This window comes from Erythranthe guttata, chromosome 3, assembly GCF_056151865.1.
Source record: "Erythranthe guttata isolate IM_541 chromosome 3, IM_541, whole genome shotgun sequence".
Classification (NCBI taxonomy): Eukaryota; Viridiplantae; Streptophyta; class Magnoliopsida; order Lamiales; family Phrymaceae; genus Erythranthe; species Erythranthe guttata.
The window spans coordinates 17732291-17751218 of NC_142535.1; the positions used below are offsets into that span (position 1 = coordinate 17732291).

Here is an 18928-nt window from a genome sequence, read left to right on the forward strand (position 1 = left end):
GATCCGGGTAGTCTCAACCCATATCTAGGTACCCGATTTTATTAGAATTAACATTTTCGAAAATATTTTCTTTCTTTTAGAAATGGAAAACAAATTTCAATTTCATCAAAAACAAAAAACAAAAAAAAAACCAGAAATCAAAATTTCAAAATTTGGACTTAAAAAACCTGTTGCAAAATCGGAACCGACAATAATCAATATTTTTTAATTCACCTAATAATGTAATTTTTGGAATTTCGAAAAATTGAACGGGAAGCCATGTTCCAAAATCAGAACCTAAAAAAAACTGATTTTCCAAAAAAAAAAAAAATGATTAATTTAAATCACAACCATAACTACAAAAGATGTACATTCAAAAAAGATGACCAATGTTCTATACAAGTTAGCTATAGACATCTCATCCCAAAAAAAAAAAAAAAAAAAAAAAAAAAGATCCATTCCTCCATTTTTGTTAGCTCCCCCAATAAATCATGGGTTATCAAAACAAGTTAAAAGCTCCAGCTTTGCAGATTAAGACCAATTCATCAACTTAGCTACCTATTTCCTCTCACTCTCCATCATGCATGCACTACACTTTACAATTTCCCCCATTTTTCGACAAAAAAAAGAATCATTCGGAACTGCACTATTCTTCAGCAGATTCTTGCGGCTCCATATTGCAATCGATACTCGCATTGGTATTTAAGGAAACACTGTTATCCTTCGATTCATCAAGGTGGTCAGTACAATCGCCATTGTCTGCACCAGCAACAACTGCATCAATCTCGATAGTTTCCTTATTCAACGAGCCAGCTGGCATTACAGCGTCAGATTCCACGTCAGTGTTTTTGTCGTTGTTGGAATCAGATGCAGGATTCTCTTGCATATTATTCTGATGCTCGGGTATAACTTCAGTGGGCTCCACAGCTACAATTAGTAATTAATTCGCAAGAAATTAATGATAAACGACAGTGATGATGGAATCTTTTTTGTTTTGAAAAAGAAGGGACCGACGAAATACCTGCAGAATCGATTTTCTGTTCGATACCGATTATAGGTTTCTGTAACATGTTTACGCCTGGGAATACAATCATGCTCATATACTTCATTTCTTGCCTCTCTGATTCTTCAACCGGCACAAAACCAAATACTTTTGTCCACGTTTCGTTAAGTTGCGATATCGCAGGTATTACCAGTTTCTTGACGCCAAGTGAGCGAAGAACCTGAGAAAATATATATTAATTAATTTAGGGAAAAAAAATAGGGATGTGTAAAACACTTGCCAAAGTTTCTTTCCAAATCAGATACCAGGTCTGGACCTGGCAAAATTTAATACACGCACCATATAAAACTATAAACATACCTAAACAGAAAAAGAAAAAAACCATACCGTTTCAACAGCAGTTAAGAGTCGGCTGCACATCCCTTGACGACGGTACATAAACCGAGTCCCAATAAAAGGCATCTCCGCTAACTGACTGCCATGGATTCTGTTTTGCAAAGGTTCATGAAGAAGAATTTGTTAGTGAATAAACCATACATAAAGCTGCCTCACACAAGCGCAAGAGTGCATGCCAAGCAACAGATTGAAGAAAACAGTTTAAGGTGCATCGTAATTGATATGAAAGTGCAACGGAGAGTATTAATTGTTTTATATAGGTTCCGATTATTAGTCTCGTCATCCATACATGCATTAGGTAACTGTCTCAAAATTATTTCACTTGGATACAAAAATTAGATAAACTCATTTCAGGAGTCGAGACTAATTGGAGAAAGATGTTAAAAAAAAACAATAAAAGTTATCACATCTAAACTAGGTAAGAAAACTCAAAACTATAGACATATATAGCCGACAAAAAATACGACTAAAGCAAGAGTCTCATTTAGGAGAAGATCTTGCAGCACATTCATTATTTACCAAAATCTTGCAGCACATTTATTAATATTAAGCATTCATCAAGCACTGATCAACTGGTCTTAACAAATCTCAACTCTTAACAAGGTACATACGGAGCATGTTTCCAGCAAAAAACCATGTCAATAATCTTGATAAAGATAAAACGAGCTCTAAGATAATCCATGTTACAAAAATATCCAGAACAAAGTCAAGTAGGGTAACCTTATAGATGCTGCTGCAACAAATTCGTCACCCTTCTCAAGGATAATGGTACAGAATCCATCGTAGTTCAACCGTCTAATATTCGACCTAGGAAGAAAAAAAAAACGAATAGAAGAATGAAAGATCCATTTGATCTTATGGCATAAAGCATTAATTCGGCTTGAAACTTAAAAGTTCTTACCCACAGCTGTAGACAACATTGTGAATGATATTGGTTCCACTTCTCTCGTCTATAATTGGTTCAAAGCATTCGTCCATAACAGAGAAAGCAACAGCTAGCTTGGAATTGCTTTCTAACTTTGAGGAGTCACCATTACGAAATTCATCGTCACTAACAACACTATGCTGAAGAATGGTATAGGAAAACCCTTCTTGTAGTTCATTTCTAACTCCAAGAAGAGCCGGTAACTGCTCACAAATCTGCAGATTAGAAGTACTAAACGTATCAGCTCAAACTAAATAAAAAGTTAGAAATTTACATATGTACAAATTTGCCCAACTAACAGCATCTATAAGAGAAAGCCCACTTTAAATGAAGAAAGAATATATTTGAAACTCATCAAATCGAAGATTTGTTATGCATTACCAAGAGCAGGACAAACCTCAAATACACTATCAAGATCAAGAGAAGTTCATCAACCTAGAAAGTCAACTAGAAATATATGACGAGTAAATGTTTGGTCAGAAAATGTAGGAAGTAGAAAAAGGAATCTATATTTTTTGTGTACTTGTATATGGTGCAAGGGATACATAATCTAGTCCCTTGCTAAAAAGAATTTGTAGAGAGCTTCAATTAAGGTTAGGATTAACTGCAGATGATCGATCAGCAGGTTGAAATGTGAAATCAATTTCACACTGCAACAATAGTTGAAAATCCATGCTGTTTTTTTTAATACTTCATGTCGTAAACTCTCGATGCATTATAGTTTTATTTCAGGAAAATAAAAATAATATTGATCTATCAAACTAGTCATTTAATTTTTCACCTCTGGTTAAACAGTCACTCCAATTTTGCTGAGTTACCTTACCCAAAAAAAAGAGTTTGCTGAGATACTAGAACAGAAAACATAAAGCTTTTCATGCACGAAAAACAGATCAACGTGACAATTGATTGGAAGATGTGTACTGTGATGTAAGGAGTAATATGACAAACAAATATAGATTCTCCGTAAGAAAAAGGAAAAAAAAAACAATTGCATTTAATAGTAAGCAGAATACCTTTAAGCATTCCTTCCCACAAAAAGATGGAATTTCACCGTCAAAATCTTCAGCACTATCCCCATTAATGCAATGCATGTGAACTGCAAAACGAACAAAAGTTGCAGATAATCAAGGCAACAGTACGTATATGATAAATAAACAAGGAGATCATAGAAATAGGGAATATTACATTTTTCCTCACACAAACGGCATGTGAACAGCTCCGATAATATATCATGATCATCATCGGTACTCTCGCAGGTCACTCCACAGAATTTGCATGAACAGTAAACACAGTGCCAATCTCCAGAAGGAACCTGCAGCAAGAGAAAATAAAAGTACATGTATCAGTTGAATTCTAAGAACAGTTCACTCTGAGAATCATTTAAAGCACGATAATTAATTACCTATCTAACATTTCATTGTTGAAAATCAATGAATGATAAAAGCAATATAGTATGCTTGGAGAAAAAATCGAGTAATGTAAAAATTCATGTGAGTGCTTATGTTGCATGAGCATCGAGTACGTCAACCTAGTTTCTTTTTGTAGAATCACAATAAGTGGAGATTAGAAAAAACACGATCTTTAGGGTTATTAAAGTTACTGCACGTGCTAAATCAAGTACAATTGCCCATGCAGTTATTCATAATGGAACCAGAAATTAATGGCAAACGACAAAAAACATTAGATAAAATAATAAAGAAGAGCGAAAAAAAGGAGGAAGGGGCCTTCCATACTTCAATATGTAAACAGCCATTATGGAAAGTTGACGGACAACTGTCACAGCAGATCAAGTCACCACCATCACCACAGAGATTGCACGTGTCATCATTCGGATCATCGCCTTCGACATCCACGGTAACAAAATTAATGTTATCAATTTCCACGTGTTTTTTCCACGACTCCACTAAACACCGACGAAGAGAGTTCCCAGAATCGAGATATATATTCTCGTACAATTTTCCAACTTTACTTTCAGCATGAGCCTCAAAGTCCGAAACCCTATGCGTAACATTACAACAATCACAACAGATTCCATCCTTCATAATCCTCCCTTCAATCAATATCTTTTTACCCCTTCCTCTCTTGTACTTCACCTTACCGCCAAGTGGAACAGTTCCCAAATCAATCATCCACGACAGTAAAGACCGTTTTTCTTCGTACAACTCATTATTGTTACTATCGGGGCCCTCCCTAGGTTTACGAGCCAATAAACTTCGTTGGTTTCGCGGATTCAGTTTCGATTTAATTTCTCCACCTAATGGTTTGGTTTTAGACGACACCCTTTTCACTCTTTTGACTGTCTTCACTGCACCATCTTTCTTTTTGCCACCTTTCTTGCCTTTCTCAGTCACTCTAAACAGCATGCCGAGTGTCTCTTCAGGTATAGGAGTAAACGCCATGACATCTTTCTCTTCAGCTTTTCCCTCGTCGATTCTCTTCTTAAGCTTTTGGTAAGCCAACGTAACTGACCAGTGAGTTCTTCCATCCCGGTCAATATAAACAGCATCCTGGTAATCTTTCGATTGCCTCTGCCTATATTCAATACTCCATCCAGCCTTCATAAGCATATCAAGTATTTGATCCCTCACTAACTGCTTCTGCTCCCTAAGACCCATTTCCTTTCCATCTGCAAGCTCAACCGTTTCCTTTTCTCGCCTTGCGAAATCATTCCCTAAATCACTTGCATCGGTTTTTAACTTCTTTAGTGGACCCGCCGCATTCTCAATTTTTTTATGATCGCCATTTTTCTTAACAATCTTCTTCTTAATCACTAACCCCGTTTCCTCATTCCTAATCTTCGGCGGCCTTCCCGGCTTTCGCTTCACTATTGACTCACATTGACCATCCCCATCATTACTAGCATCAACCTTCTTCTTCTTCCCGATTACCTTTCTATCTTTCTTCTTATAACTCGAAGAAGAAACCCCACATTGACTTTCTGCTTTGGGGGGCCTTCCCGGTTTCCGCTTCTTCATTTTAATTGGAGCCGAAACCTCACATTTACCTTCATTTTTCGGAGGCCTTCCCCTCTTCGGTTTACTCAAAGCCGAAACCTCACTTTTAACTCCATTTTTCGGGGGCCTTCCCCTCCTACCCTTCTTTTTCTTTTTCTGCAAAACCTGCACTTTACCTTCCTCCTCAGACTCCACCATTAGCATCTCATCTTCATCGTCTTCCTTATCCTCCATATTCACTATTCCCATCTTAATCACTTGCTTTTCACCGTCACTCATTGCTACAGTCCTTGACCTCAAAACCCTACCGGTTTTCGGCAAATCATTCGACCGCTCGTTACCTTTTCCGGCCGAACTAATCTCCTCAACCCTCTTCCGCTTTCTCTCCACGGGTTCCTTGTTCAGATCAATCAACCCATCTTCGACTTCTCCGCTCAAGTCTGTCATCTTCACCGAAAAAATCCCAAATCCTGACCGGAAAAAAAAAAACACAAACAGAAACGAAAACCTAAAATCAGAAAAGTAAATAAAAAAATCCAATCATCATGCAAAGTTGCAAAAAACAAAAAAATCCAACAAAATAAATAAACGGTGTGACAACAAAAAAAAAAATTGAAATTTTACCAATGGCGCAACACAGGCGTGCAGCCGGAACGTAACCGATGCGATACGTACAGAGGAGTTGTATCTATATATTCTACAGCTTTTTCTCCATACACACACACACAGAGAGAGAGGAGAGAGAGAGAGAGCACCGGACGGGGTTTAATTTTTATAGTGTATTGGGGATTTAGGGGAGAAGGGCCTTTATATTTAATGCGGCGTTGCTTTGTAATTTCTTGTTTTTTGGGGGACTTGATTGTAATTTGTAATCCGGGGGGCAAGATTAACAAAATTTTCCCTCCATTATTGTTATTTGTTGTCATTAAAAATATTTTTTGAATTCCAAAAGCAGAGTTGACTTATTTTGACCATACCCTTTTTTTTCTTTTCGGAGTTTAAATTGCTATTTTGTCTTTATATTTTATTTTTTCGGAAATTAAAAACATTTTATTTCTTTTCTGAAAATGTTTCTAGCAAAATTAATTTCTTTTATCATGACCAGATTGTGTCATTATGATTAAGAATTTATCGGATTATGCACGTATTTATTTTGCAATCTGTAATAAATATGACAATACCCCAGTCAATGACTTGTAAAATAACATTTCAAATAATAAACATAAAAATATATTAATTTAATACATGATTATAACAATTAGTAAAGAAATATAGTATACTATAATAATAAAATTTATTAGTGATATCAATATTCATACAAATCTGAATAATAATACAAACCAATTTGTCAAAAAATATATAAACTTAATTGTAAAAAATTACAAAGATGTCATTAACAAAGAAAGAAGATAAACGTTTCATTAAGACAAGAAATAAAAAAATTAGTAGGAAAAAAGTTACAAAAATAACAAGTAAAGGGTATAACGAATCTATTAGAGAAAAAAGATTAAACAAATAAAAAAAACAAACATAAAATAAGAGATATTATGCTGGTCGATTAGCTAGTAATTAGAGAAAATGACTGAAAAATAGGAGATATTAGATAACAAATGGAGATAATATAATTAAAAAAATATTACGAATATGTCATTAGGGTTTCTTAAACTACACCAACGTTTACTACTTTTATATATAAGAATACAAGATAACGGGCATATGATTATAATGTTTAGCAGCGAATGTGACTAGTGGTTTTTCTAGAATAGGCAATAACGAAATCGGATCATCGTTTTCATCATCGATGCAGAAAATAATTTTGTGATTTTTAAAACTACAATAAACTATATTATAGTTTGCATGGCGTTTAATACGTATAAATTGGTTTGAATTTTAGGGCTGGGCATTTGGGATCGGGATTCGGGATCCCGTCCCATCCCGATCGGAATTTTACTATTTGGGACTAAAACTTCGGGAATTCGGGATTACGGGATTCGGGATTGAGATTAGGAACAAATACGGGATCGGTATTAGGGAATTGGTTCAATCCCGATCGGGATATTTTAATCCCGAATTAGGAAAAAAAGAAAAAAAACTAATAAAAATACACACACACACATATATATATATATATATATATATATATATATATATATATATATATATATATATATATATATATATATATATTCAACTTATTTTTACATTTTTAAAATTTTATTTGTTCCAAGTTTTGTGGTAAAAATAAATAAGGCAAGAACATTAGTATGTATATAATATATTCAAGTTAGTTTAGTGTATAAAATAATACTAAAGGAAAAAAGATGCAATATTTCTTAGTTTTTAGGAAAAATATGGGATTTCCCGATCCCAATCCCGATTCCCGAAATATTTAGGGATACCGATATAACCGGGATTTAATAGTATGGGACGGGATTGGGATTTAAAATTTGCATCCCGAATCCCGAAAATCCCGAATTCCCGAAATCCCGTCCCGAACTCACCACTATTGAATTTTGTTGCTTTTCCGGAAGAACATTCATTTATACGACAAAAAATGCATAAGAGTCTAAAATGAAACAAATACAAGTAATTCTAGATATGCTCTTAGTTATTTTCTACATATTGAACATAAGATAATAAATATATTATTTATTCAATTATTAATTAAATCGATAGGACTTTATTCAGATCAAACCACAATAGGCTCAAACTCAGTTTATAAATGAATCGAGTTTTATAAAATCTCTCAAACTCGACCCAACTCATAGTTAATTAGGCTCGCCCCAAATACAATCAGGCCGAACAATCAAGTTTCGGGTTGGACCGACTCAATTGTCGATCCTAATTATTCGTTATTACGAAAAAAGAAACAAACGCATTCGGGCTCTGGATCAAATATTGTTCTGTAAAGTTTTGCAGCCCATTTGCTACCATGTATAAACGGCCTTCAATTTTTCAGGCCCACGTTTTGAAATTAATAATTTATAAATTATTAATATTCAAACCAAATTTCTTAATTATTGTCTATTTTATTTATATTAATAATCAGTAATTTCTGACTATTTAATAATTTTATTTTCGTGTGATAAAAAAAAAAATTTATTTAAAAGAGGTTATTAACTTATCGAGCTTCTGAATCCAAATTGAAGATCCAAACATTCATTTTGGGCCTGCTGTAGTGTTTTTGGGTTCTGTTAAAAGTTTTTTAATACAGTCCAAAACCCCAAATTGGGCCATTCTTTTTAATTTAATGTGAATTAATATATAATTATAATAGTAAAAGACAGAAATACCCTTCACGCCTTTCTCCCCTCTACTGGCAGCTTCTTACTTTTTCTTTTAATTTATTTTTTAATCACAAACAAAATGGAAGTGTGAGCTGAGCTGAGTAAAACGGGTAATTGGCACTTTGCACCCTTGAATTACATGTTATTGGCACTTTGCACCCTTAAATTGAAAAAATGGCAGAATGCACCCTCCAATTGCAATTTATTTGGCACATTGCACCCTCATTCACCTTTTAGCTATAAAACTGACCGGTTACCTGTTTGTGGAATTTGAAGAGGTGCATATTTGGTTTTTTTTTTTTTTTTTTTTTCAGAAATTAAAAAATGGTTCATCATCTAATAATTTGATTCATAATTTTACACATGTTCTCCATTTTCTTTCCTTAACCCTTTAATTTTCTCCCGGCAATTTTGTTAATCGCGCTATGTTTCCACTCTTGCAAAAACTCTATTCCGAATTAAAGAAAAATCCAAACTGCTTCAACTATGTAAGTAACTCGTTGTTCAAGTTGGAGGAAAGCAGTCTGAAATTTGAAATATTGAGTGGGAGTGTTTAATAACGTGAGGTTGCGTTTGAGAAGGAGAAGGCTACGGCCACGTTCAATCGCCTTCGTGGAAATGGAGTCGCCAAGTTGTGGTGGGTTTGCGGAGTTTTGGTGGTGTTAGAGCTGACTTCATGGTCCCCGGCCCTCCTTCCGGCGGGTTTTATTTTGAGTTCTCCCGTTATGCCTTCAACCACCACTTTGTGTTCTGTTTGGCAACTCCATCATCATGTTGTTGTTTGTGCTATGCCGCCAAAACAACGCCAACCTCTCCGTCGGCGTTGGCGGCGATTACATGAGATTTAGTGAGGCGGCTCATCGAAGAGAGCCTGTTTAGCTCCGCCGTTGGATATGGTAGGCGCGGCGGTGATGATGATGAAAAGCAGATTGTGGTGCCCGCGGAGGAGGCGGAGGCGGTTTCTGAATCCAACGACGTGGCGGCGGCCATAGAGAAGGCAACGAGGCAAGTAGAGAGGTTTCAGAGGACCTAGTGAATCGCGTTATTCTGGTGCGACCGCAGCCGGAACTTCGAAAATCCATGGTGTATGGCCCGTTAAACTGATCTACGTTTAGATTGGTTGCTCATTGATTGAATCTCTGTGCGCCTTCTACAATGGTGTTTTGCTCGTCAATTTGGAGATTATGTTTTTCACTTTTGGCGCCATTGAGAGTTACAGTCAGAGCCTCTTCTCCTCTATTTGTGTCTGCTTTATGTTTTGAAATAGACTATGAAATGAATAGCAAAGCTTCCCTCTTGCTTCTTTAATTTGGTTGTTGAATGTACTTTATTCTTCTTTAAATGATTTTACTGTCATGAAAAAAGGGTGATTGAATTGTGGATATGAGTAAAATGATAAGCCATTGTTATCAGATCATGAAAGATTTTTAAATTTCTGAAAAAAAAATAAAAGAAATACAAATATTCCACAAACCGGTAACCGGTCAACTTTGTAGCCAAAAGGTGAAGAGGGTGCAAAGTGCCAAATAAATTGCAATTGAAGGGTGCATTCTGCCATTTTTTCAATTTAAGGGTGCAAAGTGCCAATGACATGTAATTCAAGGGTGCAAAGTGCCAATTACCCGAGTAAAACCCTAAAACTCATCAAACATAGAGAGAGAAAGGAAGAAGAAGAGAGAGAAAGTGGTGGCGATCGATACTCAGAGGAGTGGACTACTGCTACTACAAGGTACTGCAGCTGGACCGATCCGCCGGAGAAGACGACCTCCAGCTAAGCCTACACGGAACTCGCTATGAAATGGCATCCCCGACCAAAACCCTAGCTAAATGTACGAGTATTTACTGTTTCTTACCTTCTATTCTGTGTGTAATTCTAGTTATTTATCTAGGTTTTTTTCCAGGAGTACGTTGTGCATGGTATTTTTGCCGTCAAGTGGGGGAAGGGCGTATATTCAGGCGGTGTGGCCGGAATTGAACGGATGTTATCTTGTAGGTAGGTTGGATGATTTGTTTTGGGCGCATTAATATTAGAGATTTAGTCCTTCCATAGTTGCTGCTTCTGATCTTGCTTTTGCTTTTTCTTCTCTTTTGCAGAGTTTTACCCTTTCGAGCCTCCCAAAATGAAGTTTGCTACTGAAGTATGGTATGGTATGTTTGCTACTTACTGCTATGATTTCACATAGCAGTAAGTAGTCTCGACTTTGCATGTTTCTTGCATGAAGAGAAAGATCTCTGAGTTTTGAGGGAACATGTGAATTGCTGTTGGATTAGTAGCTTATTGGTCTACCTCTTTACAGAAAAGAAAAATTTATGAACTAATGGACTCAATTGCTGGGGTTAGTTTTTATTCAGTGCATGGATTGTCAGAGGATATGACAAGTTATCTTGCATCAGTATGATGAAGAAGTTTTATGATACATATTCTGAATGTATAAGAAGTCACAACCTGTTCTATTAAGTAGGAACTAACATAATCAATGTTTGAATGCATTATTTTGTGCTTTCTGGTATGTGTTGTTAAACATATGAATTTTTTCATTCCTTGGTTTATGGATTTTGGTTGGTGGCCGTAGGATTTTGTTTTTGGCTGGCAAGTGGAAATGAATCCTAGTCGTTGATCAGAGTTGGTTGTCGCTCCCATGGAGTAGCTGATGAAAAATTTCTTTTAACTTTATTATATCACGGCATTGGCATAGTTATTGCTCAACTGCCTTTATGACCATTTTATTAATTTGTTTGTTGTACAGTGTTTATAATTTTATTTTTGGAATTACTGGCTTGTTTTGAGAGCTGATTTTCGTCTTTCTTGTGGCATGTTCAACAGATTTGGTCACTTTTGAGAACTTAGATGCTGAGGACCACTGTCGCCCCTCGAGATGGACTTGATGTTCCCCTCGGGTCGGAGCTCCGAGAAGCTCAACCTTCCTGCCCTACAATCCAAAATGAACGCCGACCCGGAAGGCTGTAGTTCGGAGTTGAGCCTTATCTACAACCAGTTCAAGTCGTCTCTCGAGCCTTTTCTCCAGCAAGCGGCATTGATTTTCACCTCAGTCAGTTGAATTGCCTCCCACTCTACAGTGGCTAAGGATTGAGGTGACCGCACCATGTTTCTAGCCCACGTTACTCTGTTTTATCCGAAAGAATTGGCCCAATTTCCATAGCATTAAGAGAATGAACCAGAAGCATAAGAATGATCCCAAGAATAAAACACTTCAGAATCTTTTGTACAAGATGTTGCAGGTATTCTGATTTTACTAGGTAAACTTTTTTTTTGAGCTATCTAATTTTGAATTGTGAAAAATTAGCAGAAGGATGAAGCAAAAGCAAAAAGAGCACTTATTACCCTGTGTGATCTTCATCGGAGGAAAGTCTGGTTTGAAGATAGTACTGCAAATGCTTATGTATGGCATGTTTTCATCCATCACCAAGGTTGTAATACATGTATTTTATTTTTGATATGTTCTGTATCTCGTATTAACTTCTGCTGACCTCTAAATGTATTTTAATTTATTTTTTCAGGACCATGATTGCTGCCTTGTCGTTTCTTCTTGATTTTGAAAAGACAGAATATGGCGATGATAGTGACGATTCTGGTGAAGATGAGCCAACAACCCCACAACCTCAAGTAGTATTGAATAAAGAAGCTGTTTACAAGGTTGGATACTTTTTCGTTTTAGGGAAAATCAATAATTTTTGTTTTGGGCTTACTATTCCAAGTTCATAGGAAGAGATTCACCTTCCACTTACAGTCGATACTGAACTCATATGACCAGCTTACTTTGACCTTAACATAATAGCAAAAAGACAATCAAAATATCGAGCAGTTGATTTCTATTTTGTCTAGTCCTGAATATTTTGTTAAAATGATTATTGAAGCAATTGTGCATACTTTGTCAAAACGATTATTGGAAACAATTGTGTTGTTTCCGATTGGTTTATGCATAGTAAAGGCAACTATGGAAAGCATATTATTTTTGTTATTGTAGATGTGTATAGCTCACTATCTAAAATGTAAGTTTGCTGATGTAGGCAACCCATAAAGGCACATCAGCAATCAAAAGAAAAGGGAAAACTGTCCGTACCATGAAGAAGCAGCGAATATCATCTGCTGAGGGAACTACCTCTCACCACTAACCCATTTGAACGATGCACAGGTTTGTGTACTACTTTATTCTGTTGTTTCTGTGATATAATCTGTTTTGAAGTGTGGAAGACTAAACCACAATTCTGTGGACAGGGGTTTGCAGAAAAGCTGTTTTCTCGGCTGCAATCAAGCAAAGAAAGGTTAGGGAAAAAATATTTTCGTTTAATCACCGGTTCCGTTTTTCTTTTTAATTCCTTGCAGGTTAAAATGGTGATGCTTAAAGTAGTTACCAGAACCGTTCGTCTTCACCACTTGATTTTGAGTGAACTTCTATCCTCACCTTCAGAATTATGTTCAGGTTTGTCAATGTCAATGTACTACGTAATGCTTCCAGAAGGTAAATGATTTTTTGATATTTACTAAATTCTTGTTACATGAATTGCAGCCACATCAGCGAGATAGTCACAAATCTGCTTGCATCAGTTGTCTAGGCCTGCCATGAAACGGTATCTCCTTTGTGGTTTAGAGCTTTAACAAACTTTTCATCTCCTTGAGTGGTTTCAGTGATGAATTATCACCAATTTTACTCAAAAATTGTGTACTAGTATACAGCTGTTAGTGATTTTGATCGTGAATTTTTTTTTGGGACGTTCCATCAACTTTATCCTAAATTTGTGTACTATAGCATACAAGTTTTGGTGATTTTGATTGTGAAATAGTTCTTTGGACGTTCCTTCAATTTTACCCAAAATTTGTGTACTATATAGTGTACAGTTTTTAGTGATTTTCATCGTGAAATAGTGTTTTGGATGTTCCACCAATTTTACCCAAAATCTGTGTACTATAGTGTACAATTTTTGGTGATTTTGATCGTGAAATAGTTTTTTGGACGAACCACCAATTTTAACTAAAATCTGTGTACATAGTACACAGTTTTTGGTGATTTTGATCGTGAAATAGTTTTTTGGACGTTGTACCAATTTTAACTAAAATCTGTATACTATAATATCAATTTTTGGTGATTTTGATCGTGCATAAGTTTTTACACACACTACACCGAAGACACACACTACATCGAAAATACACACTAAGAAGAATTACACACACTACACCGAAAACATACATTAAAAACAATTACACACACTACAGCGAAAACACACACTAAAAAAATATGCACACACTAAACCGAAAATACACACTAAAAAATTCTACAAGAAAAACACACACTAAAAAAAAATACACACACTACATCGAAAATACACACTAACAAATAAACACACACTAAAAAAAAAAAATACACTACACCGAAAACACACACTAAAAATAATTACACACACTACACCGAAAACACATACTAAAAATAATTACACACACTAAAAACTATATACACACACTACACCTTAAACATACACTAAAAAAAATACACACACTACACCGAAAACACACACGCTCTAAAAAATACACACACTACACCGAAAACTACACACTAAAACAATACACACACTACACCGAAAACATACACTAAAAAAAATACACACACGCACTGAAAAAACACACTTAGAAAACATACACACTACACCGAAAACACACACTAAAAAATACGTACACACTACACAGTAAACGTACACTAAAAAAAATACACACACGACACCGAAAATACACACTATAAAAAATACACACACGACATAAAAAACACAAACTAATGTGTGTTTACGGTGTAGTACGTGTTTTTTTTTTATTGTGTGTTTTTGGTGTGGTGCGTGTTTTTCTTTCCAGTGTGTGTTACATGGTGTACAACATTTTCTTTTTAATGTGTGTTTATGGTTTAGTGCATTTTTTTTAGTGTGGTTTTGGTTTAGTGCGTGTTTATTTTCGAGTGTGTATTTTTCAGTGTACTTTTTGTGTAACTGCGTGTATGTTTTCGATGTAGTCTGTGTTTCATTTTTCAGTGTGTGTTTATGTGTTGTGCATGTTTTTCTTTCCAGTGTGTATTTCAGGTGTAGTGCATTTTTTTTCAATGTGTGTTATGGTGTAGTGCATGTTTTTTTGGAGCTCTTTGGGTTTTTTTTTACTGTGTTGCGTGGTGTTTTTTCCCGTTTCTGTTTATGGTGTAGTACGTATTTTCTTTATTAATGTGTGTTTTCGGTGTAGTGATTGCGTTTTTATTAGTATTTCTTGCAGTGTAGCGTATGTTTTACGGTGTAGTTTTTCTCTTTTTTTTTTTCAATGTGTAGTGTGTTTTGTAGTTTTCAGTGTGATTTATTTTCCTGTCCAAATAAGCATCACGGGACGGCCGTCTGATTTTGTAGGTCATGTTTCACGGCCATACAAAGATTTTTTCTTCCATTCGTCGTATCTAGGATTTGTAAGTCAGAGATCGATAAAGTTAACGAAACATAGCCATTATATTAGTTGGGAAAATCTAGCAGCCTAGCCGTTAATTTCCTTAACAGCCCATTTTGATTCGAAACTAAGAAAACGAATATCCACACGATACACAAAAACTACATTTTCTTCCAAATACGCCCTTTCCCTTTTTTTCACGGCTTTGCTTCTTGTCAGATATCTTCGATTTTCGAAGAAGCAGTTTCGGTGACGATGCCAATGGCCGATGATGTTTTCTTGTCGACCACCGGCAATTCATTACCTTTTCCTTCATTGTATGTCAGTTTGTCTGGAGCTGAAGCCGAAGCTGATCTCTCTTTGCTTTTACCCCAAACCACAGAGTAAAGCCCAACCACTATAATTGCTGCTCCTATTAAGCTGTTGTTTCAATGCATACAATCTCCTTTTTAATACTTTTATTTATTCTAACAATATATTTATTTTAAATTTAATGATAATAATAATGGTGAAATAATATATACAGTTAAACCTCTATAAATTAATACAGTCGGGGCCAGGGAAATTCTATTAATTTAGTGAATTATTAAATTATCGAGTTAATAATTTAAAACGTTTTCACCGATTCGGGACCGGGAGAAACTATTTTGTAATCGAAGTTATTAATTTATCGAATATTAATTTATCGAGGTTCTGATGCAGTTATATTATATATATACCTCCCGAGATGGACTTGCTCGGACAAAATAATGGCTCCCAAAACCGCGGTGATGATCATGCTTAGCGGACTAAACGCAGTCACGAAAACCGGCCCTCTCGACTTGTTCACTACGCTTTGCATGTAGTACGCAATTCCGGAGCACACAATCCCCTGAAACACATAATTTAATGACATAAATACATTATTTACCAAAATTTCAAAAAATAAAATTATGTTAAATTTATAACTAATTAGTGATCGAAGTGTACTTACGGAATACGCAGCAGCTAAAAGCCTAGAATCGAAGCCGATAACCCAAGCGCTCTTACGGCGTTCCATTATTACAGCAGCGATTCCGCCTTCCACCATTCCCATTATACATATTAATGATGTTAGAGATAGCTCTGCTGGGTATTCCTCTAGTGTTTTATTCTGTTTAATAAATATGAATTAATTAAAATTAATTATTTGAAAATAAAATTATAAAAAAATGAAAAAATAAAAGAAATTGGAGGGAAGAGGAGATAGTTATTTATACTTGTAAGATAAAGAAGGCAGACCACCCCACTATACAGCAAAGCAACATAATAGTTCCGGTGACCCAGTGCTGGTCGGTGGCGGCACTGGCGGCTTTGTGGTGGCTGCCGCCGTGTGAGTACCATAAGATATCGACGACGGGGCCTTTGTACAGTGTCATTAGCATTGCCCCTGTTACTGTTATTAGTGTGCCTATCACCTTTGCTAAACTATGTATCTTTTTCAGATTTATCTTCTCTAACCTGAAAAATTATTTCAAATCAAAGATATATTTAATTTGATTTTAATCTACATATATTTAGTAATTACTTTTTATTTAATTGATGTACAATTAATTAAGATAATGACTATAAAAAAAGGGGTGAGAGTGATATTTAATTACCTGAAAATGACAGCCATTATGAATGTAATGGCTGGCAAAACATTAACAGTGGCCGAAGCGAATGTTGCGGATGTATACTGCATTCCGACGTAGTACAAATTCTGGTCGAGCACCGGCCTAATTAATTTTTAAATATTTACAAAATTATTTGATATTAATTAATTAAAACAAGAACAATTGTTACTGTAGATATATATTGTGTTCAAGAACATTACTCTAAGAAAGCCAGCACCATTATCTTGAAAAATACCGATTTCGTCATCTTAGGCCTTATTTTCCTGTAAAAAAAATACCCGTAACAACATCCAACGTAAGATCGAGCGTAAAATGTATATGAAAAAAAAAAGACAAAAAAAAATAATGAACGTACTTTTCAAGAAAATAACCGAACGGGGCGAAAACCATCGTAGCAACTGCATGGCGATAGACAACCAAAATCCAGTGACTGAATCCACCCTTCAAGGAGATAAGGGCAATTATGTACATTCCAGCATAGCCAAATTGAAGAGCAATCATAGCTAAATAAGGCTTCATTTTGTTGAAAGTCTCCAACAATAAGCTTAAGTTAACCATATTTGATTTCTCTCTTTTGATTGAGATCACTCTGTATTTTTTTTTTCTTCACAATTCTTAATTAATAATATTGCATGGGATGACAAAATAAAACAAGGGTTTGTGACCTTTTATATACACAATAAAGGCAAATCAAGAATAAGAAACCTATATATTTTCTTGAAATTTTATTTAATATTATATATATATATATATATATATATATATATATATATATATATATATATATATATATATATATATATATATATGTTTTGCACTAACTTTTGATTCCCATTTAAGATTCCTTATCCATCAGCCCCAATAGCTGTATCAACAAGAATATTTGCTACTAATTGGAAAAAAACAATTGCATTAAAAAAAAATTATAATAAAGGTTTTTTGAATTCATACGTTGTATTATTAGCAAATGTTTTTTGACCACCAAATGGTGTTAGGGTTTAGTGCTTGTTAGAGTGTGGATGGTGAGTGGACACTTTAATTGTAAATGGCACTCTTAATTAACTCATTTATTAGTGAATTACCTTTTGGTTAATTGTTTCTTAATCATTCTTAGTACTAGTGCGAGTGACGTTTGGATTCATTGATTGGCACTAATTAAACACACATTTTCTCTCTAATTATTTGTGTTTAATTAATAGAGATCTTATTTCTTGATTAACCAATGGGAGTCTACTTTCTTATAAAAAATAAAGGCTCTATGAAGTCTTGGTCTAAAAGTATTCTTGTTTTTAATTGTACCATGTTCTTAATCAAATAATATTGTTCATATATATCATCCCTTGAGATGCCGTGGTACGATAATATTTTAGCCGGTTGCGACGAATTTATGGTTTCAACGCGAATATTCAATCAAAACAAATCGCAATTGAGAACAGTTTATGCAGAAAATCAAAACAAACAAGAAAACTCTAATTCTGCATGAACCCTAGCATGGGAAATTTAATCTGAAATTTAATGAATCAACTATAATAGAACAAAAAACAATCGGAGGATGAACAAGATCTTTATTCAATCAATAAGAACAAGAGTTTACAGAATAACTAACAAGAAGATCAAACTACAAAGATTTTCGTCCATAAATTTCTACTATTTTTCTTCCTCTTCTCTCTCTGATTTCTCTACTTTTTTCTCTCTCTGCATACAATGTTTTCTCTCTCTAATAATCCTTGCTAAAGACAATTACTCCTTTTATATCCTGTTAGAAGTTAGCTCCATCCTCAAATCTTCAACACGCATGTCTTAAGCTCCACCTCAGCCAATACACGTGCATGTACAATTAGTTGCTTGCACGACACACCCTCATAATCCTTTATCATCACAACCACTCATCTTCATGAATTGATGATAAAATCCAACAATAGTTTAATAGAACACTATATATCTCAACAAATTGTGATTGGCTAATAGGCTAATTGAGCTTGTGTCATATCATTATATTGCATTATCTTAATAAGTCAATATCAAGAGGGTTATTGAATTCGATGAAAATTAATTAGCTCTAATGGAGTATATGTGGGATTGGAAAACAATTATCAAGATTAATGTAAGAGAGATGTGAAATTTTCTATTTTACTCAAGTTTTTGTTGCGTGGAGAAAATACCAACAAAATAATGTAAAGAATCTTGTTTTGTGCCTTTTTAATACTGTGGATTATTTAATAAATTGTGCAATATATATATATATAAAGGTTGATGATGCATGGCATAGATTGAAGAGCACTAGGGGAGACAAATCTAGAAAGAAAGAGACAAAGTTTGTGGT

At 34.9% G+C, this 18928-nt stretch overlaps 3 protein-coding genes and 1 non-coding gene across 4 annotated transcripts; 2 read left to right on the top strand and 2 right to left on the bottom strand.

Annotated features, from left to right (window-relative positions):
- Nucleotides 1-332: 332 nt before the first annotated feature.
- LOC105974416 (uncharacterized) lies at nt 333-6041 on the bottom strand. The gene is made up of 9 exons (XM_012999515.2): nt 5882-6041; nt 4037-5727; nt 3489-3615; nt 3317-3399; nt 2280-2518; nt 2099-2185; nt 1370-1469; nt 1001-1202; nt 333-906 (listed from the first exon to the last, which is right to left on the bottom strand). The coding sequence occupies exons 2-9, from the start codon at nt 5702-5704 to the stop codon at nt 626-628; spliced, it is 2787 nt and encodes a 928-aa protein (XP_012854969.2). The 5' UTR covers nt 5705-5727; nt 5882-6041; the 3' UTR covers nt 333-625.
- Nucleotides 6042-8616: 2575 nt separating this feature from the next.
- LOC105974502 (uncharacterized) lies at nt 8617-10694 on the top strand. The gene is made up of 4 exons (XR_016030424.1): nt 8617-8645; nt 10157-10373; nt 10446-10537; nt 10639-10694. It is a non-coding gene; the product is annotated as an uncharacterized LOC105974502 (transcript).
- A 1122-nt stretch (nt 10695-11816) lies between these two features.
- Nucleotides 11817-13090, top strand: LOC148771988 (uncharacterized). Its single transcript, XM_088815299.1, has 6 exons — nt 11817-11945; nt 12064-12199; nt 12574-12618; nt 12750-12818; nt 12890-13025; nt 13074-13090. Exons 1-6 carry the CDS (start codon nt 11857-11859, stop codon nt 13088-13090), a joined length of 492 nt encoding a protein of 163 aa, XP_088671425.1. The 5' UTR covers nt 11817-11856.
- A 1924-nt stretch (nt 13091-15014) lies between these two features.
- Nucleotides 15015-17352, bottom strand: LOC105974245 (WAT1-related protein At1g21890). Its single transcript, XM_012999314.2, has 7 exons — nt 16961-17352; nt 16806-16868; nt 16591-16707; nt 16210-16450; nt 15945-16103; nt 15691-15842; nt 15015-15391 (listed from the first exon to the last, which is right to left on the bottom strand). Exons 1-7 carry the CDS (start codon nt 17161-17163, stop codon nt 15187-15189), a joined length of 1140 nt encoding a protein of 379 aa, XP_012854768.2. The 5' UTR covers nt 17164-17352; the 3' UTR covers nt 15015-15186.
- Nucleotides 17353-18928: the final 1576 nt, after the last annotated feature.